The 22,442-nt window shown below is 51.3% G+C and overlaps 1 protein-coding gene across 5 annotated transcripts in view; it reads right to left on the bottom strand.

Annotated features, from left to right (window-relative positions):
* IMPDH1 (inosine monophosphate dehydrogenase 1) overlaps positions 1 to 22,442 on the bottom strand; it is a 63,165-nt gene that overhangs the window by 30,388 nt on the left and 10,335 nt on the right. For 2 of the 5 annotated variants that reach the window (XM_083402161.1, XM_083402165.1), the window contains exon 2: positions 13,775 to 13,873. In XM_083402161.1, the coding sequence (XP_083258287.1) occupies positions 13,775 to 13,873 (99 nt within the window). Of the gene's footprint in view, positions 1 to 13,774; positions 13,874 to 14,145; positions 14,314 to 22,442 lie in introns of those variants that run through there. The other 3 variants (XM_083402164.1, XM_083402163.1, XM_083402162.1) reach the window with 3 other exon arrangements.

The following is a 22,442-nucleotide window of genomic DNA, read 5'->3' as shown; positions in this document are numbered from 1 at the left end:
ACCAGAGGCCCATCATGGGAACCCCGCAAGCAGGATCCGAGTGCGAGAGCAGCCCTCTCCCCGGGGTCCGGCCCTTTCCGGCCCCCGGCGGCATCCATTGCTTCCGACTGCGCAGGGCAGAGCCTTCAAGAACCCTCTCCGCTGTTGAATGTTACTTTTTTGATGTAGGCTGCCTATTTTAAAGTTATGTTTTATTATCACATTTTTGTATTGCATTGGATTGTTATAAGATGTACATTTTTTGTTTCTTCAGCTTGCAAACCGCCTTGAGCATTGCAAGATAGAAAGACGGTATACAAATTAGAAATGATGATGATGAGCCATTGCGGCTGGGAGCCTTCAAGAGCCCTCTCTGATGTGGATTGAAAGAGGGCACCCCAGGAGGGGCATCACACACCCCGGGGGCAAGAGGGGGGCACCTAGAAGCGTGGCTGCTCCAGGAGAGAACGGGGTGTGTGTGTGTGCTTAGGGCTCGAGACCCCAGGGCGGGTGGACTCCCCAAGCCAAACCCCAGGTGTTAATTCAGGGATTCTTTCCCTGGCAGCCTCTGACCCCATCCCCCCCCCCAAAAAAAACAAAAGGTCTGGAGGGGCCCCACGGCAACCGATGCAAAGCCATTCATGGGCAGCCGGCGTGAGTAATGGGGCTTAGAGAGGGAGGCCCAGGGCAGCAGCGGGCCCTATTTTGGCTGGGGGAGAAAGGAGGGGTCAGGGGATCAGGAGGCTGAAAGCTGGAGCACAGGAGCTCCCCCCCCCCAGCACTGTCAATATTTTCTGCCCCCAATGGACAGAATTCAACCAAGGCCAGACCAGATAATAACAACAACAACTATTAATAATAGTAATAATTTATATCCCACCCATCTCTGGGCGACTCCCAACAGAATATTTAAAACACAATAAAACAGCAAACATTAAAAGCTTCCCTAAACAGGGCTGCCTTCAGATGTCTTCTGACAGTCTGATGGTAGTTTATTTCCTTGACATCTGATGGGAGGGTGTTCCACAGGGCAGGCGCCACCACCGAGAAGGCCCTCTGCCTGGTTCCCTGCAACCTCACTTCTCGCAGGGAGGGAACCACCAGAAGGTCCTCGGAGCTGGACCTCAGTGTCCGGGCAGAATGATGGGGGTGGAGACGTTCCCCCAGGTATACAGGACTGAGGCCGTTTAGGGCTTTAGAGGTCAGCGCCAACACTTTGAATTGTGCTGAGAAACATACTGGGAACCAAAGTCTCATTTTTCAAAAGATTGATTGACTCTTTCTCTTAATGGTGACACTGGTCATCCATAACGTGGGAATATCCTTCAAAACTGTGGGCAGATGGAAGCGACAACAATTCAATGTTGTTCGCTGCTCCTGCTCAGCTTGCCCAGAAAAATAATTTTGGTTTCAGAAATTCATTCTGACGGCGCAGATAAAACATAACAGATAAAATGCTACAGGGTGTAAAAACGACCCCGATCCGATGATCCCCAAGCATGCACCTCCAGATACGGCAGAGATATCAGGCGCTATCCTGGCAGCCAGGCATCTTCCCTTGGTCACAAGGGACTGAGAGCCGAGTGCAAAATATGCCCGGCTCATTTTGAACCCCGCAGGGTTGGTGGGGGGAGATGCTAAATTGAGCCCCCCACGCCTTGCGCATGCAGGTGAGCAGGGCTGTATAATAAGGCAGGCGGGATGTGAGGGATGGGCCAGGGAGGCAGCTCTGCTCAGCATCAAGTCGAGTGACCAGATCAAGGCAATGGGGCTTCTGTCTCCTGTCTTGGTCTGGCCACACCTGGAGTCCTGCGTCCACTTCTGGGCACCACAATTTGTTCTTTTTCTTTGGCGATCCCTCGTAGCTGAGTAAGATTGTCTTCCATAAACACGGTTTTAACAATGAGTCCGTAAGTGACTGTGGAGGCCAATTCTGGATCCACACGGCCTTTAACAGTGGGGACAGAGGTTTCCGGGCAGGAGTTGATCCCGGTGTGGATTTGCCAAGCGTGCTTTCCTCTTAGGATGTTTCTCCCTTGCGTCCCTTGCGTCCTGAGTTCGAGTGTCTTCAAAGCCCATGACACCTTTGGTCAAGGCTGTTCTCCAACTGGAGCGCTCGCAGGCCAGTGTTTCCCAATTGTTGGTGTTTATACTACATTTTTTAAGATTTGCCTTGAGACAGTCTTTAAACCTCTTTTGTTGACCACCAGCATTACGCTTTCCATTTTTAAGTTCGGAATAGAGGAGTTGCTTTGGAAGACGATCATTAGGCATCCGCACAACATGACCAGTCCAACGAAGCTGATGTTGAAGAATCATTGCTTCCACACTGGTCATCTTTGCTTCATCCAGTACACTGGTATTAGTTCGCCTGTCTTCCCAAGTGATGTGTAAAAATTTTCGGAGACAAATGGAATCTTTCGAGGAGTTGGATGTTGACAAGCCGGAAGGTGTGCAGAGGAGGGCGACCAAGATGATCAAGGGTCTGGAAACCAAGCCAGATGAGGAATGGTCGAAGGAGCTGGGTATGTTAATCTGTAGAAGAGACTGAGAGGAGATCTGAGAGCCATCTTCAAATATCTCAAGGGTTGTCACAGGGAAGAGGGAACAAGCTTGTTTTCTCCTGCTCCGGAGGGCAGGACTCGAACCCATGGCTTCATGTTGCAGGAGAGGAGATTCCGACTCAACATCAGGAAGAACTTTCTGATGGTAAGAGCCGTTCGAACAGACTTCCTTGGGAGGTGGAGGACTCTCCTTCCTTGGAGGCTGGATGGCAATTTGTTAGGGAATCTTTAGCTGCGATTCCTGCATTGGAGGGTTAGACTACATGGCCCCTGGAGGTCCCTTCCAGCCCTTCACTTCTATGAATGATAACACATTTCGAAGCAGGAAGAGCACACCACGCTGCCCGCTCGCTCGAGGGGAAGCAGAGCAAAGGCCAAACACCCCCCTGGACTGGGAAGGGGATCCGGTAGCAATGGAGGGATCAGAGATCCCTTACGCAGCAGCTCCGCTCTCGGCCTCCGTGCAGAGAATCCCTTTGCGATTCCCATCCGGAACTGTCAGCCCACATGCATAATGGATATTTGCAACCGCAAGACCCATCAAAAAAACCTCGGTCAGCCATCCGGAGGGAGCTCAGCCACTCCCAGGCAGGAGCAAAAAAGGAAAAAATTAATTGCATTTGGAATGCATCCAAACTGGCACACGCCTTTGCATAAACATTAAAGGGGGGAAGAGATGAGGCTTCTCCAAAAACCGAGCAAAATGCTTCACAGGAATAAAAAGAAAAATTAAAAAGTGGGGGGGGGGGGCTGCTAAAAGACTTGCTGTAGTCAGACCTTCGCATGAGACAAGCTCTCTTACCAGGAAACAGAAAGGGACCTAATCCAGCAAACACTTTGTACCCTGAAAGGTCCACAAAGTGTCTGTTGCTCTTTGCCACTTGCCCTGCCCAGCTCCCCGTTAAAACTGGGGTGTCCTGCATATTTTATGTACCATAAACAGTAGGCCTCTTGCAGTGACCCCACTCTAAGGAAGGCATACAATGGCACAGTCCCGTGAGTTGACCCCGGAGCGAACATCGAACAGCTGCCAATCGGGACACTCTGGGCCAAACCCGGACAAGACCGTCTCCGAATGCAGCAGAATGAGGCCCGCTGGGGTCCCTCAGCCGTGCGCCGGGTGGTCTTGGGGACCCTGCAGCCAGCGCCACAACTCAGCACCTCCAGAATTCACGACTCTTTGGCACCGACAGCTGCAGTGGCCCTGAAGAGGACCCAGGCCCAAAGGGGGCAGGATTCTGTCTATGTCCTTCCTCTGATCAATACAGATCAATTGACAGCTGCTTCGTGCGCAATCGTTTGTGGAGGGCGGAGAGAAGATTCAGAAGCACGGCTTCCTCTGACCGTGGAGGAAAAGCGAGCCGTCGAGAGGCCTCTCCTCTGCCGTGAATTTGTCCATTCCTCTTTTAAATCGCGCTTTGCGCATGCGCAGAAGCACCAAATCGCAACCCGCGCGTCAGCAGATGCGGCACTGTGGGTTGCAAACGTGCCTCCCACACGGATCACATTCGCAACCCGAGCGTCCACTATATTATTAATAATAATGTATTTCTTATAGCCCGCCCATCTGACTGCGATGCCCCAGCCACTCTGGGCAGCTTCAGACAAAAATACAGAGGGAAGGTGGGTGGAGAACCATCAAGCATTAAAGGAATGATGGTTTGGGGGGACAGGGGGCGGGCAGGGGTGGGGGACTCCCTGGTCCTGAATGGGGTAACTGTGCCCCTGAAGGACCAGGTGCACAGCCCGGGGGTCATTCTGGACTCCCAGGTGTCCATGGAGGTGCAGGTCAATTCTGTGTCCAGGGCAGCTGTCTACCAGCTCCATCTGGTACGCAGGATGAGACCCCACCTGCCTGCAGACTGTCTCGCCAGAGTGGTGCATGCTCTGGTTATCTCCCGCTTGGACTACTGCAATGCGCTCTACGTGGGGCTACCTTTGAAGGTGACCCGGAAACTACAACTAATCCAGAATGCGGCAGCTACACTGGTGACTGGGGGCGGCCGCCGAGACCACATGACGCCGGTCTTGAAAGACCTACACTGGCTCCCAGTACGTTTCCGAGAACAATTCAAAGTGTTGGTGCCTTTAAAGCCCTAAACGGCCTCGGTCCAGTATCCCTGAAGGAGCGTCTCCACCCCTATCGTTCTACCCGGACACTGAGGTCCAGCACCGAGGGCCTTCTGGCGGTTCCCTCCCTGCGAGAAGCAAAGCTACAGGGAACCAGACAGAGGGCCTTCTCGGTGGTGGCGCCCACCCTGTGGAACACCCCCTCATCAGATGTCAAGGAAATAAACAACTATCTGACTTTTAGAAGACATCTGAAGGCGGCCCTCTCTAGTGAAGTTTTAAATGTCTAATGTTTTCTTGTGTTTTTAATATTTCGTTGGAAGCTGCCCAAAGTGGCTGGGGAAACCTAGTCAGATGGGTCAGGTTATAAATAAGAAATTATTATTATTTTATGATAAGGATGAGGATGATGGACTTTCTTTCTTTGTCCTGAATCTTCTCAGAGGATGGAGGAAGGCACAAGGGGTGGCATTTGAATTGGGTGTAGAACCGGAGGTGGGAGACCAGCCCACGAATTCAAGGTGGACGTGAACGGCAGTGGCAGAAATCCAAGAGAGATCCTTTTTCTGGCAGCGGTGGGGGATCTGCCAAGATGAAAAGCCGTTTTTTCAATTATTAGCGTCAAAGGATGACAACGTTTTCTTAAACCACGCGCTTACTCATTCACTGCTCCTCGTTCCACGCCCACCAGATTTGCACAGTTTGGGGGGAAACATGAGATATGGGAGATGCTCTCCCCAAAGCCACAGGCTGCATCCCTCCTCCCATCCTTGGCTTCAAGGAAAAGGCGGCGCTATTCTCTGCAAAGATAACCAGAAGTATCTTTCCATTCCTCCTTCCCTTCCTCTCCCCTTGAGGGCACCTGGTCTCCTTAAATTTCTGTGGTTTGGCTTCCACTGCACCCGGTCCCACAGCTTGAGGGCAGGAAGAAAGTTCTCCACTACAAGGACCCGGAACAATCTGACACCCCGTCAAATTCAGACAAGGCACACTTTCCCCAAGCCACAGTGTGCCCGCAAAATGGGAAAAGGGTGCTGTTCAGAAATAAAGGGCCGGAAAGCTGGGAAACCTCTCCATGGACAGGAATCTCCAAAGCGCCTCTCTGCCAGTGCGAGAAACTCAGCATTCGATGGACGTTGGAGAGAGCCTGAGTTGAGAAATAAGACCAAGGGTACATATTGATATAGGAATGTATTAGATAAAATGTAAAGAAATATACAATAAGAAGAGTACATTCATTTGTAAAAAAGCAATATACGACGGGATAGACAGGAAGTCCAAAGTGTTGGTACCTATATGATTTTGGAATAGTTTTTTCTCCTTGTTTCTTTTCTTTAGGTATATAAACATTGTATATTTGCTGAAAATTGTTTTATAATAAGCCTTGTGATGTAATATGATAATGTTTACCGATGTAACATTAGAACGTTAATAAATAAATAAAACTCAAAAAAGGAAAGGGGGAAAAAGAAACTCAGATATATAAACTACCGTATTTTTCGCTCTATAAGACACACCAGACCACAAGACGCACCTAGTTTTTGGAGGAGGAAAACAAGGAAAAAAATATTCTGAATCTCAGAAGGCAGAACAGCAAGAGGGATCGCTGCGCAGCGAAAGCAGCAATCCCTCTTGCTGTTCTGGCTTCTGGGATAGCTGCGCAGCCTGCATTCGCTCCATAAGACGCACACACATTCCCCCTTACTTTTTAGGAGGGAAAAAGTGAGTTTTATAGAGCAAAAAATGCGGTAATTGCCAAATGGCAACTTAAACCAAGGTTACGGTCACCACAATGGAACGTCTATGCACCATTTTCCCCCATAGTGAGATTTACTATTTTTACTACTACTACTATTATTATTTTTATTTCCATTTCTAGAGCACTTCATCTTTCAAAGAAAAAACCTCAGAGCTGCTTACGAACACATTAAAACGTCAAATAAAACTACCCCGTACAAAACACATTCAAGCCTCAGGGCCAATATTTCAGAGCCTTCTCTAAGTGACTGCAAATGAGTTTATAGAACCCGGATGGGCACCAATGACTGAAACGATGGCAGTCGTGCCCGAAATGAGGAGAGAAGGAAGGAACACAAACTCTGGCAAAACAAATTCAAATTAAGAGGGAGGATTGGGGGAAGGAGTTACCAGAAGAATGAAGACCAACATTCATACATTATTTTTAAATACATCAGAAAACAGAAGTGTGAAAAGGGCTGCCAAAGGGAGCAGAGGGAGACGGCAGAAAAGGGGAAGGAATTATTTGCGTTGGTCTTCACTGCAGAAGATTCTGGACAGGCATCTGTGCCCAAACCAGTTTTGAGGTGTGTCGTGGTGGTTATTTTTTATTTTTTAAAGAGGGGCATCTGAAGAATTAAGTCAAGCAGGAATGACAAGAGACGAAGGTCTAGGGCCAAGTGACAAGCGAAGGACAAGTCGCCGGGTCCAGATGGAAGACGCCCAGCTCTAACAGAAATGTGAAAACGCTGATCTTCTAATAAAAAGGGGCGGCTTGTTGCTAAAAATCAATTTCCCTCCTGAGGGGCTGGAAGGAGGCCCGTTTTTAAATGGAGGAATTAGGAGGGAATTACAGACCCACGAACCCACCGCCTCTCTCTGGCAACTTTGTAGGCAGCATTGTGAAAATCCGAATAACTGAACATACGGAAGAACAAGCCTGGGCCAAAAAACCAGCAGGGCTTTTGCAGCAGGAAACCTTCCTTCGCCGTGTCCTGAGCATCAGCAACCATGGAGAGATGGGAGATAATCTGGTATAAAAATTGTATGCCAGTAGCCGCTCCTCCTGAGTCCGATTACTTGGACATTAAGTCCCGCTGTACTTCCAGCTAAGTGTGCACAGGATCATGACCTTGCAGCACAACCCAAAGTGTGTTTACTCAGAAGCAAGCTGCGTCCAGTTAAGCAGCGCTTACTCCTCAGGAAGCATCCTGGGGATTAGAGCCTCCTGTTTTCCAAAAACCTCTAAATTATCTAAGTTCAAGAAGGACACTGACAAACTGGAACGTGTCCAGAGGAGGGCAACCAAAATGGTCAAAGGCCTGGAAACGATGCCTTATGAGGAACGGCTAAGGGAGCTGGGCATGTTTAGCCTGGAGAGGAGGAGGTTAAGGGGTGATATGATAGCCATGTTCAAATATATAAAAGGATGTCACCTAGAGGAGGGAGAAAGGTTGTTTTCTGCTGCTCCAGAGAAGCGGACACGGAGCAATGGATCCAAACTACAAGAAAGAAGATTCCACCTAAACATTAGGAAGAACTTCCTGACAGTAAGAGCTGTTCGACAGTGGAATTTGCTGCCAAGGAGTGTGGTGGAGTCTCCTTCTTTGGAGGTCTTTAAGCAGAGGCTTGACAACCATATGTCAGGAGTGCTCTGGTGGTGTTTCCTGCTTGGCAGGGGGTTGGACTCGATGGCCCTTGTGGTCTCTTCCAACTCTAGGATTCTATGATTCTATTCTATCCCAGGGGATGAGGAGGGGCCCTCCTTATAGGGGAGCCTCTGGCTATAGGAAAGAAAAACCAGGAACTCAAAGGTGCTCAGCCCATTCTTGCAGCAGAGGGGAGCCAGGGCTGGGGTCTTCCAGGGCCCGCCACTTTTAAACTAGTTCCTTAAGTGATCTTGGGTGAACAGTAAGGTGGGTAAACTTGCACCTGGGAGCTCAGGAGTTCCAGAAGGATCGCTTCAAACTGGCTGAACGAGGAGTATTAATAATAATAATAATAATAATAATAATAATAATAATAATAATAATAATTTATATCCCGCCCATCTGGCTGGGTTTCCCCAGCCACTCTGGGCGGCTTCCAACAGAACACTAAAATACAATAACCTATTAAACATTAAATGCTTCCTGAAACAGGGCTGCCTTCAGATGCCTTCTAAAAGTCTGGTAGTTGTTCCCTTTGACATCTGGTGGGAGGACGTTCCACAGGGCGGGTGCCACCACTGAGAAGGCCCTCTGCCTGGTTCGCTGTAACTTGGATTTTCGCGGGGAGGGAACCACCAGAAGGCCCTTGACACTGGATCTCAGTGACCAGAATGAAAGATGGGGGTGGAGACGCTTCTTCAGGTCTACTGGGCCGAGGCCATTTAGGGCTTTAAAGGTCAGCACCAACACTTTGAATTGTGCTCGGAAACGTACTGGGAGCCAATGTAGGTCTTTCAAGACCGGTGTTATGTGGTCTTGGCAGCCGTCACCAGTCTAACTGCTGCATTCTGGAATAGTTGCAGTTTCTGGATCACCTTAAAATGAAGCCCCACATAGAGCGCATGGCAGTAGTCCAAGCGAGAAATAACTAGAGCATGCACCACTCTGGCAAGGCAGTCTGTGGGCAGGGAGGGTCTCATCCTGCGTACCAGATGGAGCTGATAAATACGTCAATACATCAAAGAGAGATCAGTGTCTGCAAGATGATGAAGGGCCTGATGAGGAGTGGTTGAAGGAGGTGGGGGTGCTTAGCCAGCAAAAGAGGAGACCGAGAGGAGATCTGAGAGCCGTCTTCCAATATCTGAAGGGCTGCCACATGGAAGATGGAGCAAGCTTGTTTTCTCCTGCTCTGGAGGGTAGGAGTGGAACCAATGGATTCGAGTTGCAAGAAAGGAGATTCCAACTGAACTTATAGAATATTTTTCGGGCGGTTATGAGCTGTTTGACAGGATTTCTCAGAAGTACGACGGTGATTCTGTACAAGGGGAGAATGTGACCAGGGTGCAGAACACGTACCCAGAGCCTCGCCTTCCCTTTTGACTCAGGAAGCTTCCTCCTTGACCTCCGGCCCATGAGCCTCATCCGGCGGAAAGAGCACAGGAAATCTCAAGGCATTTCTTGCTGCAAAGCGCGGCGATGGCCACGGGGCATGGGTTGTTTTTAAAAGGGGGTGAAGATGAAATTCAAAGGGTCGGAGGAGAGAGAGAGTGAAACGGAGCCTCCACAATCAGCTGCAGGGTAGCAATATTGGGAGACGAGAGCTATCCACGGCAAGCGGCCATGGAAGCGAAACGGAGCCTCCACAATCAGCTGCAGTCTACCTCCAAATACGAGGGGCAGGGTCCCAATATTGGGAGACGGTTGCTGGGCGCCCCCTGCTCCTATCCTGACTAACAACCTCCCAAGGAGAATATCTAAGTTTTGCTGACATGCATTCTCTGTGTGTGGCCTTTTCACTGCAAATTCAGAAGAAGGGAAGGGAGGGGGAACCACAAACCCAGCACAATACTTTCGAGCCTCAACAAAAGACATCGTTTTATTTTTTAAAAATAATAAATGTGGAAGCAACGCCCGGTGGGGGAGGATGACCGTGGTAATCTGATTAATGGATCATCTTCCATCATATGAGAAGAAGCTTAAACTGTTGGGCTTTTATGTATTGGTGGGCGGGGTTAGGCAGGGGAACTCTCAACTGTGCCAGAGCAAGAATGCAATTTATAGGAGTGCACACAGAAGAGCTAAACCACGAGATTCGGTCCCAGCTTGGATCGGACCATTCCAAAAGCTTCTGGTCATGACGGCTGAGCTCTCGCCTCCCTCTCTGGTCCCTCAGGATCGAGAAGATGCACAGCAAAGCATGGAGGCAGCAGGATTTTATGCAACGGCTCACTAAGAAGTCACACTATCCATCACGGCCTGCTTGTGGGTTTTCTAGGGGGGGATTCGGGTTGGCTGCTGCTTCTGCCCTGTATCCCTGAAGGAGCATCTCCACCCCCATCGTTCTGCCCAGACACTGAGGTCCAGCTCCGAGGGCCTTCTGGCAGTTCCCTCCCTGCGAGAAGTGAAGTTACAGGGAACCAGGCAGAGGGCCTTCTCAGTAGTGGCACCTGCCCTGTGGAACACCCTCCCATCAGATGTCATGGAAATGAACAACTACACAACTTAAACATCTGAAGACAGCCCTGTATTGGGAAGTTTTAAATGGCTGGTATTTTATTGTGTTTTTATATATATTGATGATTGCCCAGAGTGGCTGGGGCAACCCAGTCAGATGGGCAGGATACTATTATTATTACAATTTTTATTATTATTATTATTATTATTATTATTATTAGATGCTAGACTACGTAGGCCCTTATTGACCTCATACAGCTATGGGACACTTCTTATGTTCTCAAGGAAAAGGAGAACCAACGGGGTTCTAGGATAGTTCTGTAGGTTAGAGTGTGGCGCTGATAATGACAAGACTGCAGGTAACAGACAAATGCCTGGAGACACCACCTTGCCAACAAAGGTCCGTATAGTAAAAGCTCTGGTTTTCCCAGTAGTGATGTATGGAAGTGAGAGCTGGACCATAAAGAAGGCTGATCGCCGAAGAATGGATGCTTTTGAATTCTGGTGCTGGAGGAGACTCTGGAGAGTCCCGTGGACTGCAAGAAGATCCAACCTCTCCATTCTGAAGGAAATCAGCCCTGACTGCGAACTGGAAGGACAGATCCTGAAGCTGAGGCTCCAAGACTTTGGCCACCTCATGAGAAGAGAAGACTCCCTGGAACAGACCCTGATGTTGGGAAAGATGGAGGGCCCAAGGAGAAGGGGACGACAGAGGACGAGATGGTGGGACAGTGTTCTCGAAGCTACCAACTTGAGTTTGACCAAACTGCAGGAGGCAGTGGAAGACAGGAGGGCCTGGCGTGCTCTGGTCCAGGGGGTCACCAAGAGGCAGACACGACTAAATGACTCAACAACAACAAAGACTGAACTTGGGTCGCCAGGTGCTTTTAGACTACAATTCCCTGGTTCTGTTCGCTGGGGATGCTGAGAGCTGTAGTCCAACAACCTCTGGAAAAGACCCAAGTTTAGGAAACACTGAGAGAGAGAGGTTGTTTTCTGCTGCTCCAGAGAAGCGGACACGGAGCAATGGACACGGAGCAATACAAGAAAGAAGATTCCACCTAAACATTAGGAAGAACTTCCTGACAGTAAGAGCTGTTCGACAGTGGAATTTGCTGCCAAGGAGTGTGGTGGAGTCTCCTTCTTTGGAGGTCTTTAAGCAGAGGCTTGACAACCATATGTCAGGAGTGCTCTGATGGTGTTTCCTGCTTGGCAGGGGGTTGGACCCGATGACCCTTGTGGTCTCTTCCAACTCTATGATTCTATGATCCTTGGGGTCCCTCCCAACCCTTCAATTCTATTAATCTACAGAGTATGCATTATTATTTATTTTCTCCCCATAAACGCAACGCTTGGGAGATACCTGCTGAAGCTACTACTCTTCAGATAAGAAGGGCAGGAACTTAGGGAGAGGCTGCTGGATCAGGCCAGAGGCCCACTGAGTCCAGCATCCTGTTCTCGCAGTGGCCGACCAGATGCAAGCAGGATCCCAGCGCCAGAGCATCTCTCCGCGGCTGAGATTTCCACCAACTGGGATGCAGAGCCATCCCGGCTGGGAGCCCCCAAGAGCCCCCTCCTTCTTGAGGATTACTTGGAACTCACAGCCGCAGGATGTGGTCATGAACACTGGCACAACTTGCTTTTCTTAAAATAAAACGAAATGAGTATCCTAGGGGAAAGGGAAAGTCCATTCTTGGTTGCGAGCCCATCGCTGGCAGAAATGCAGCCTCCACTATCTGAGTGACAGAAAATGACAGGCAGCAACAGAGCGTTTGGGGCCTGGGAGGCGGCTGGATTGGAGCAAAACTGAGGCTCCTGAAAGCCAGGCTGGATACAGTGTTAAGGGCACCAGAATCTTTCTTTCCCTGCCACTGAACCCAAAACGCAGACTCAAAGCTGAAAGCTGAAATTCTTATTAATAGATCGCCTTTCCCCACCCAGGCCAGGACTCAAAGCAGCTACTGCAACTTTAAGCAGCACAGCTTACAACCCAAAAAGCTAAAGGCACGTCGAAGGTGAACGATTTAAAATGCAATGAAATGCAGAATTAAAACCACAGATCTGTTTAAAACGCAGATGGCGAAAACAGCGCAGGACTATCCGAAACACTTTTATTTCCAAACAAAACAAAACGCAGTCAGTTCCCAAAGACCTGCTGGAAAATTCCAAAGTTTCCTGGGAGAAGCCACCACCGAGAAGGCCCTCTCCTGCATCCCCACCCAGCGGGATTGTGAGGGTGCTGGGACTGAGAGAAGCCCCCCCCCCCCCCCCGAAGATCTCAGAGCCCGGCAGGTTCGCCTGGGAGAATACAGTGGTTCAGACAGCCCAGGCCTGTCAGTTTCGGGCTCTGGAGGTTGTAACCCGAAATTTGGATAGGAGAAACCCTTTCCCTGCAAATTCACTCCAAGACCCGGACCGTGATGGAGGGGGAAGATGCACCCAGCCAGACCCAGGAAGAGGAGGTGGTAGAGGCGGCCCATTCGGAATATTTTTGCCCTCTACCCACCCACCCGCCAACCCCAAAGGCTCAGCAAAGGCTGTCACCAGGTTCCTCAATTAAGAGTTGACTAGGAGGTTTTGCGCAACAAACCTGCTTCCCCCGAAGATTCACTCTTTTTGCAAAAAAAGGAAAGCGATAAGAAAAAACAACAACTTTGGAAAGGCAGGGAGGGATGACGCTTGCGTGGACGCAACTCCAAGTAACCTTCCCACAAACTGGAATGAAATTGCATTGAATGGCCAACGCTGCCTAACGTCCCTGCACCCAAATCCGAACAAACAGCGGGGTCTCCTGCAAGCGCAGAGAGTGGCCAGCAGCCCATTTCACAGATTTCCGTGCAGGAAAAGCAAGGCAGGCCCTGTTGGCAATTGCAGAGGTCCACAGGCCGAACTGTTCAGCAGAGCCAACCAAGGGGTCCCCCAGGTGGCTGCCACATTTCAGAGAGGGAAATGAGAAGGAGATTTCTGCCCTGCGCCATCTGCTCTTTGCAGGGCCTGGCCAGAGATTCTGATCCAGAGGTTCAGGTTGGGCACTAGGGTGGGGTTGACGGCTGGGGGGCAGGGAGAGGGATGCAGCGGAAGGTGTGGGGCAGGAGGAGGACCCCCGCCATCCATGCAGGGAAGGGGCTCCTTGCCATGGGGCGCTGCCAGCCCTCTCCATCCGCCCCTGGCGCTTGGGCAGGTGATGCGGAGACGCCCTTCCTGGCCGGGGCCCCTTTTCCTTGGGTGCCATCTTCCGGGGGGCCCCCAGGCAGGGTGCGTGCAGAGGGACCCAGCTGGGAGCCACGTGGGGGGAGGTCCCGCCCCCTTGCCCCCCCTTACTTGTAGGTGAGTCCGTCGGCGATGGCGAAGAGCTGCTGCGCCGTCAGGCCGTCCTCGGGGACGTAGCCGGTGCCGCCGCTGATCAGGTAGTCGGCCATGCTGCGGAGGAAGGGAGAGAGGAGAGAGGCCGTCAGCGCTCTGCACATGCTCCGGGGCCGCCTGTCCAGCCAAGGAGCCGCGGGGCCAGGCGGCGGGGCTGGCCCTGCCTGGCGCACGGAGCCTGCCCGGGGAACTGGGTGGGTGCTCGGGCACCCGGGGCGCCCAGGGGCCGCCGATGCCACCACCAGCAGCAGCCGCCCCGGCCCGGCCCGCTTCCTGCCTCGCCTCCTGCCCGGCCGTGCGCTCCTCCTGCCGCGGCCCGGCGCGCCTACCTGAGCGGCTCGCCTTCGCCCATGGCGCCGCCGCCGCCGGGCCGGGCTCGCCTCCGCCGCCGCCGCCGCCGCTTCCCCCTCGTAGTCGTCGTCGTCCGGCGGGCGGGCGGGCGGGCGGGCGGCTTCCTCGGTCCGCCGTTGGCTGCGCTCGGCGCCCGCCCCGCGCTCTCTGCGCCGGAGCCACCAAGCGGCGCCCGAGAGGAAGAGGAGGAGGAGGAGGGCGGAGCGCGGGGCGCGGAGAGCCCGGGAGGGCGGCTCCTCCCTCCGGCGAAGGAGGGAGGGAAGGAGAAGGAGAAGGAAGGAGGGCGGGGAGGGAGGAAAAGGAAGGAGAGTAAGAGGAAAAGGAAGAAGGATGGAAGGAAAAGGAAGGAGAAAGGAAAAGGAAAGGGAAAAGGAAGGAGGAGAGAAGGAAGGAAGGAGGAGATGGAAGGAGGATGGGAAGGAAAGAAAAGGGGGGTGGAAAAAGAAGGGAGGAGAAGGAAGAAGTAAGGAGGATGGGGAGGGAGGAAAAGTAAAGAAGGAGAAGGGAGGGAGGGGGGAGAAGGAATGAAGATGGAAAGGAAGGAAGGAAAAGGAAGGAGAGAAAGAGGAAAAGGAGAAGGATGGAAGGAAAAGGAAGGAAGGAAGGAAGGAAAGAAGGAAGGAAGGAAGCAGAAGGAGGAAGGAAGGAAGAAGGCAGGGGGTTCCTGCTTCCTGGTGCCCCAGGAGGCCTCAGAAGGAACCCCCATCCATCCTCCGGCCACAGTTGTGCTCCCCCAAAGAGGAAGCACAGGTTTTGGGTCAGGCAGGCGCCGCTCTTTGGGCCAAAGCAGACAGGCTGACAAGCAAAGGAAAGCTCTTTGGCATCCAAATGTGGGCAACCAGCAAAGGACTTCAGGGTCTGAGAACCCAGGTCGGAGCGACGCTGGTTTTAACTGGGGTCAATGGGCAGGCAGCTCCCCAGTGAATCCTAGGATTGGGGAGCTGGATGGGACCATGAGGATCATCTAGTCCAGGGGTCAGCAGACTTTTTCAGCAGGGGGCCGGTCCACTGTCCCTCAGACCTTGTGGGGGGCCGGACTATATTTTTTGGGGGGAAAGAGAGAACAAATTCCTATGCCCCACAAATAACCCAGAGATGCATTTTAAATATAAGGACACATTCTACTCATGTAAAAACACGCTGATTCCTGGACCATCCGCGGGCCGGATTGAGAAGGCGATTGGGCTGGATCCGGCCCCGGGCCTTAGGTTGCCTACCCCTGATCTAGTCCAAGCCAGGAGTCTTTCGTCCAATGTGGGACTCAAACCCAGGAGCCTAGGATAGGGTTACCAGACGTCCCCGGTTTCTGGGGACAGTTCCCAGATTCACCAATCTGTCCCCGGACAAAATCTGTCCCCGGATTTATGCCTGGGGACTTCCGGTGGGGAACATGGTGGGCGCCATGGCAGTGAGTAGCACTGGAGGTCCCGGCCACATCAAAGTTCCAGCCAGCCAATCCGCTGGCTGGTGTTGGGGCTATTTAACCCGAGGCGCAAGCCAGAGAGCTTCGTTCTGGCTCACTTCCTTGATCAACGCTCACCCCGAACCCACAGCAGAAGAGCCTGTGGCGCTCCAACGGGCTCTGAGCCACTCGGCTGCCTTGTTATGTACTGAAGTTCTCACCCTGGGCCAGCAGGGGGATACTGTAGATAGTCCACATATGCAAATAAGGGATCGAAAGTGACTTTCAGTGATTGGATAGTTACAGAAAATGGTTACTGTTGCGTTGTAGTGGAGCTCTATATAAGCAGGCTGACTGAGCTCCTCAGTTCAGTTCTGTTCTGGCCGGTGAATAAACAAGAGCTGTTTGAAGAATCGCTGTGTCGTCTGATATGTTCACCCACAACTTAGCATGCCTTGTGTGTGTGTTTTAATGCGTGTTTTCCCAAGACCAGCAAGCGCCTCTATTCAATCTCTCTCCACACACAACCCGCCACCTTTTTTTAAAATTTGCATTTGTGTGTTTGTAGATGGGCTTCTCCGCCTGCCTTGTGTTGAGGTGTGCGCTCCACAACTTTGGGGATTTCCCCCCCCCAAAAAAAAATAGGTCAACAACTTTGGACAACCCTTTTCTAAAACAATAAAGCATGGAATTCAGGAAAAAAAGGAAAGAGAAAAAGAAAGTGTCCCCGGATTCCTTGAAAAAAATCTGGTAACCATATCCTAGGACTCAGCCTTGCGTATTTTAATCTTTGGAATGTTTTAAATAGTTGGGTTTTTATATTTTTAAAAAAACCCTTCTGCTGATAATTTTATTGCTTTATTCATTTGGAAAAGCACTTTGAGGTTGTTGGGCCTTTTTAAAAACAAGTAGGATGTAAATCTTAAGGATCAAATAAATCAATAATCAAGTTTTAAATTAAAAAAAAACCACACATACTGTTGTTAGGCAGTGCTACAATTTGCATTTTGGGGCAATTGATCGCTCCTCCCCGCTTTGTGGACAGCTTGATGAAGTGAGCTGTATCTTCAGCCGTGATAAAAGGGTTTCGGGTGCTGGAAATACTCTTTGTTGTTTTGCTGCAATGGATTTGCATGGCTGTCCCCCCCCCCCGCCCAATCTGATAATAGGGTTGACCTTCATTCCCCAGAAGCCATGACAACTGCCGGGAGAGTCTCTTTAATAGTATTGAGAAGCGACATGGTAAAGGTAAAGGGACCCCTGACCATTAGGTCCAGTTGTGACCGACTCTGGGTGCTCATCTGGCTTTACTGGCCGGCGTACAGCTTCTGGGTCATGTGGCCAGCAGGACTAAGCCGCTTCTGGTGAACCAGAGCAGTGCATGGAAACGCAGTTTACTTTCCCGCCAGAGTGGTACCTATTTATCTACTTGCACTTTGACGTGCTTTCAAAGTGCTAGGTGGGCAGGAGCTGGGACCGAGCAACGGGAGCTCACCCCCTCATGGGGATTTGAACTGCCGACCTTCTGATCGGCAAGTCCTAGGCTCTGTGGTTTAACCCACAGCGCCACCTGCGTCCCAAGCGACACGGTAGCCATCACCTAACATCGGGTGGAGGACGGAGCAAACTTGTTCTCTCCTGCTGCGGAGGGTAGGACTCGAACCCATGGCTTCAAGTTCCAAGAAAGGAGCTTCCCACTAAATCCAGGGTTGGGCTGGATGACCCTTGGGGGTCCCTTTGACTCTACAATTTCATGGTTCCATGAGGGTTCTTGTGATTATTATTATGCTTTCCTGCGCTCAAGTCATGCGCTTGCGGAGAGGCCAGGATCTCCGCGCAGTTAATTGGCCTAATTGACCACGAGGTGCTGAATTATTCCAGACTGGCTTCCTCTGCAGCTAAATTCCTTCCTCACATGATTCCAGAACTTGCCGCCATTCAAGAATCCCTTTAACTTCATTTACGGACGTCAGAAGAGTCCTGGGCTGGACCCTGCCAGTGGCCCCTCTTGTGCAACATCCTGTTCTCAAAGTCGCCAAGCAGATGCCCATTCTGGAGACCCACAAGCAGGATCCGGGCCATGGCTCAGGGAGAGGACACCTGTCCTGCATGCAGAAGGTCCCCAGGTGCAACACCCAGCGGCAGGGGATCTCCGGGCAGGGCTGGGGGAAATTCCCTGCTTGGAAAATTCACTGCCAGTCAGAGTAGGCTCTACTGAGCTGGATGGATCAATTTATTACTCATCCCATAAAATTATACACCTCTCGTCTTTAAGGTGGAGCCGGGGGGGGAGGCGGGGACTCGAGCGGCTTCCAAAAACGATAATAAAAGTATCCGTACGAAAAGTTAACAGCAGTTATTTTAAAACTTTCAAAAGTGGAACTAATAATAGGCTAGAAGTAGATTAAACCACGGACGCGGGTGGTGCTGTGGGTTAAACCACAGAGCCTAGGACTTGCCAATCAGAAGGTCGGCGGTTCGAATCCCTGCGACAGGGTGAGCTCCCGTTGCTCGGTCCCTGCTCCTGCCAACCTAGCAGTTCAAAAGCACAAAATGCAAGTAGATAAATAGGTACTGCTCCGGCGGGAAGGTAAACGCCGTTTCCGTGCGCTGCTCTGGTTCGCCAGAAGCGGCTTAGTCCTGCTGGCCACATGACCCAGAAGCTGTACGCCGGCTCCCTCGGCCAGTAAAGCGAGATGAGCGCTGCAACCCCAGAGTCAGCCGCGACTGGACCTAATGGTCAGGGGTCCCTTTACCTTTAGATTAAACCACACATTGAGTTTCTAAACATCTGGGTGGGCTTGTCTAAACAAGAGTGTTTTCAGCAGGTGCCAAAAGGCGAACGATGCTTGATCTCAATAGGCGAGGAGTTCCAAAGGGGAGGCGACTGAGTCGGACGGGGGATTATGGGTCACCTGTAGCAATGCCAGTTCCACCGATTCTAGCGGCCGCGTGGGCACATCTGGGGTAGCAAATTGGCAGCCCATCTGAGCAGCCCAGGTGTTCTGTGCTGGCAAGGCCTCACCCTGTCAGCACTTTTGCTGCAGCATCCTGCACTCACTGCAGCCAAACACGATGGCCTGGTAGCAGAAGGCAGCTCTGCTCCTGTGGTCAAGGAAACCACCCTGAGTCTGACTGCAAAGCAAGGAGCAGAGGAAACCACGGGGGACAGAGAAAAACCTTGGGACTCGGATCTCGAACCCGTGACTCAAGCCAGCAATTCCCCTGACTCCTTTCCATCCGTAGGAAAATATCAGAGGAAGTGAAATCCATCCGGCGAGCAAATTCTGCCCGTGTGGTTTGCATTTAATTTCCATTTCAAACTCTTGCAAACCACGATGGTTCTTTTTGGGAGAAGCTTCCTGGGCTGCCCTGACCTTCCCCTACCAAACTGCCATCATGCTTTTTTCCAGCCAGGAAAAGCTGGTCAGGTCCAAAGCACAAGGTTTTTCTTGGCTTGCAAACAGGAGTTTCATTTATGTCCCCCGAGGAGAGTCCCGAGTTCGAGGGAGAAGTCGAGGCAGGCAGATTGCGTGCCTGGTCCTCAGGCCAGCCGCTCCTGGGCTCAGCACCCCTTGTCAAAGGGGCTTGATCCTGCAAGGGGAGGCCCTGCTTCTTAATGCAGCCACAACTTTCAATGTGTGAACCCTGGCTGCGTGTACTCAGCACTGACACCAATGCACTCTGTGCATCCTCAGAGGCCGTTCCTTTTCTTTCCTTCTTGGGGTGAGCCCTGGTGCTAAAAGCCGCTTTTGGAGTGGAACTGATGCTCACAGGGAAGCCCTAGAGACACTCCTCTTTCCTGAGGGGTCTGGTGGCTGGGAAGGTGAGATTTCGCCTCCCTGCCTAAGGCTGGTGTGCTCTGCCGTCCCCCCAAGAGCAAGGGCACCAGGAGACCATTCACCAGTTCAGCAGAACCGCGTCCAACTAGATTTCGGGGTTCAGGGGTCACTGGCCAAAGGGAGGCAGCGGAATCGATACAGAGGGAGAGCGATTTGGGCTCCTTCTGCTCCAGGGCCTTGCCTCGACCTCTGTCTTGAACACCTGGCTCTGCTTGGGGAAAATAATAATAATAATAATAATAATAATAATAATAATAATAATAATAATTTATGCTCTCATCTGGCTGGGTTTTCCCAGCCGCTCTGGGTGGCTTTCAAGAGAACATTAAAAACAAAATAAAACTTCAAACATTAAAAACTTCCCTAAACAGGGCTGCCTTCAGATGTCTTCTAAAAGTCATGATTCTAGATTCAGGTAGGTAGCCGTGTTGGTCTGACGCAGTCGAAATAAATTTAAAAAATTGTCCAGTAGCACCTTAGAGACCAACTAAGCTTGTTCTGGGTGAAGTGTGCATACACACGAAAGCTTATACCCAGGACAAACTTAGTTAGTCTCTAAGGTGCTACTGGACAATTTTTTTATTTATTTCTAAAAGTCAGATAGTTGTTTATTTCCTTGACATCTGAAGGGTGGGCGCCACCACCGAGAAGGCCCTCTGCCTGGTTCCCTGTAACCTCACTTCTCGCAGGGAGGGAACCGCCAGAAGGCCCTCGGAGCTGGACCTCAGTGTCAGGGATGGATGATGGAGGTGGAGACATTCCTTCAGGGATACTGTTTGCAAGCCAAGAAAAATCTTCCTGCCATCATAGAATCATGGCATACCCCAAGGGTCACCTAGTCCAGCCCCCTGCAATGCAGGAATCTCAGCTCCAGGATCCAACCTCTGCTTAAAAACCTCCAAGGAAGGAGCGTCCACCACCTTCGAAGGGTCAAGCAGCTCTCATCAGCAGAAAGTTCTTCCTAAGGGTTGGTTGGAATCTCACCCTAAAGTCCGTAGCAGGACAAGCGAAAGAGGACGCCTCTGCTGCCCTCCAGTGGCCAGACAAGGAACCTCAGGCCCACTTGCACTGAGTCCCACCAGCCGGTTTCCCCAGTGCAATTGCCCAGTCACTGGAGAGGGAAACAACAACAACAACAACAGTAATAATTTTTTTTATTATTTATATCCCGCCCATCTGGTTGGGTTTCCCCAGCCACTCTGGGCGGCTTCCAACAAAACACTAAAATACAATAACCTATTAAACATTAAAAGCTTCCCTAAAGAGGGCTGCCTTCAGATGTCTTCTAAAAGTTTGGTGGTTATTTTTCTCTTTGACATCTGGTGGGAGGGCGTTCCACAGGGCGGGTGCCACCACCAAGAAGGCACTCTGCCTGGTTCCCTGTAACTTGGCTTCTCACAGTGAGGGAACCGCCAGAAGGCCCTCGGTGCTGGACCTCAGTGTCCGGGTAGAACGATGGGGGTGGAGACGCTCCTTCCGGTATACAGCGGGAAGGGACCCAAGGATCATCTGGCCTTGGCCGGGGAGGGTGGGGTATAAATGCTACCACCACTATTATTATTATTATTATTATTATTAGTCCAACGCACTGCAATGCAGGGATCTTTTGCCCGAAGTGGGGCTCAAACCCATGTCCCTGAGATTAAGAGTCGTCTCTGCAGAGCTGCTGTTTCAGAAGGGGATGCTGGAGGCTTTTAAGCAGAGGTTGGGTAGCCATCTGCCAGGAATGCTTTGGTTGTGATCTCGGCATTGCCGGGGGTTGGACTAGATGACCCTCAGGGGTCCCATCCAACTCTACAATTTTATGGTTCTTTACCGGCCTGACTTGGCTGGCAGCCTGAAATAAGCAGGGCATGGAAAGGTGGAGAAATGTTCCCTGTTTGATTTCCACAGAACAAGCTGCTGTTGCTGCTGCTGCTGCAAGTGCAGGATTAGGGCCAGGGGCAGAGCAGAAACATCCCAGAAGCCCCCACAAGTCCCTCGCAGACCACCCACCCCAGTCAGCCCTGCTCCTTCCACTGCCTTTGGGATGGGGGAAGAGTTTGCAAAGCTTTGCTGGCCATTTTTAATGGTTTCCTCATTTATATCCCTCAGCTTTGCTCTGGGCCCCTCTCTTTATTGATGCTCTTGCTGGTGACTCCATTGTGACCCACAGTTTAAGCGTGCAGAATGGCGGGGGCTGCCCCCCCCATGGTAAATCTTTTCTAATGTTTCCTTTTAATGAGGTTCATCCCGCCCGACTTTTAAACTAGAGAATTGTATTCATGGCTGCCAGTTCCCTCCTCCCAGGGCGCTACCTTGCTCCTACTTCCCTTATGTCTATTATCGTGCTGTGAGCTGGTTTTAATTCCTTATTCTTAGCTGCCTTGCAACACTTGTAAAAGACGGGATTGGGTAGATCCTGGAATGAATGAATGAATGAATGACTCAAGCCAGGGTTGAATTTTTGCTTCTTTTGATTTGGAATTTACAGTGAAGCTGTGTGTCCATCCAGCTTGCACCCCAACAAAAAGACTACATTGAGAATTTCTCTCAGAGGAGTTCACCATCACCCTGTTGCGTCTCTGTGTGCACCCCCAACCTGGACGTGGCTTCTTCAGATAACTGGGCTGTGCCTCTGCATGGGGAGTGATTGGCCGAATGAGCCAGTTTCACCCTCTCCAGGGAAACAGCAGAATCACCTGCGTCAAGCGCAGCCTGGGTGGGCCAGGCCAGGAAGGCCAGCCCAGAAGAGTGAATCACGCAGAGACAGAGCAGGCAGCCTCCTCTGAGGACCCTGGAGTCGCAGGAGCCTTTTGTTGAATCCGTTCTCCTCTGGCAAGGTGCTTGCTGGGCAGGGATCTCTGCTCCAGGGGGCAGCACTTTGCCTGCAGAAACGCATCCTTTACGTTTGCAGAAACGTTGTCTTTGAGTCTTTGGCAGGAAGAACAACAAAGCTGTCTCTCCTGGGACAGTGCAATTTATTGCGGCATCAACTTTCCTGGACTCTCATCTCTCCCCTTCGTCAAATGTATCATGGGAGTCAGGATCC

Source organism: Podarcis tiliguerta (genome assembly GCF_965153285.1).
Source record: "Podarcis tiliguerta genome assembly, chromosome: 10".
In the NCBI taxonomy this organism is placed as follows: Eukaryota; Metazoa; Chordata; class Lepidosauria; order Squamata; family Lacertidae; genus Podarcis; species Podarcis tiliguerta.
The sequence above is the reverse complement of the archived record's forward strand: the minus strand, read 5'-3'. Positions and strand labels throughout refer to the sequence as shown.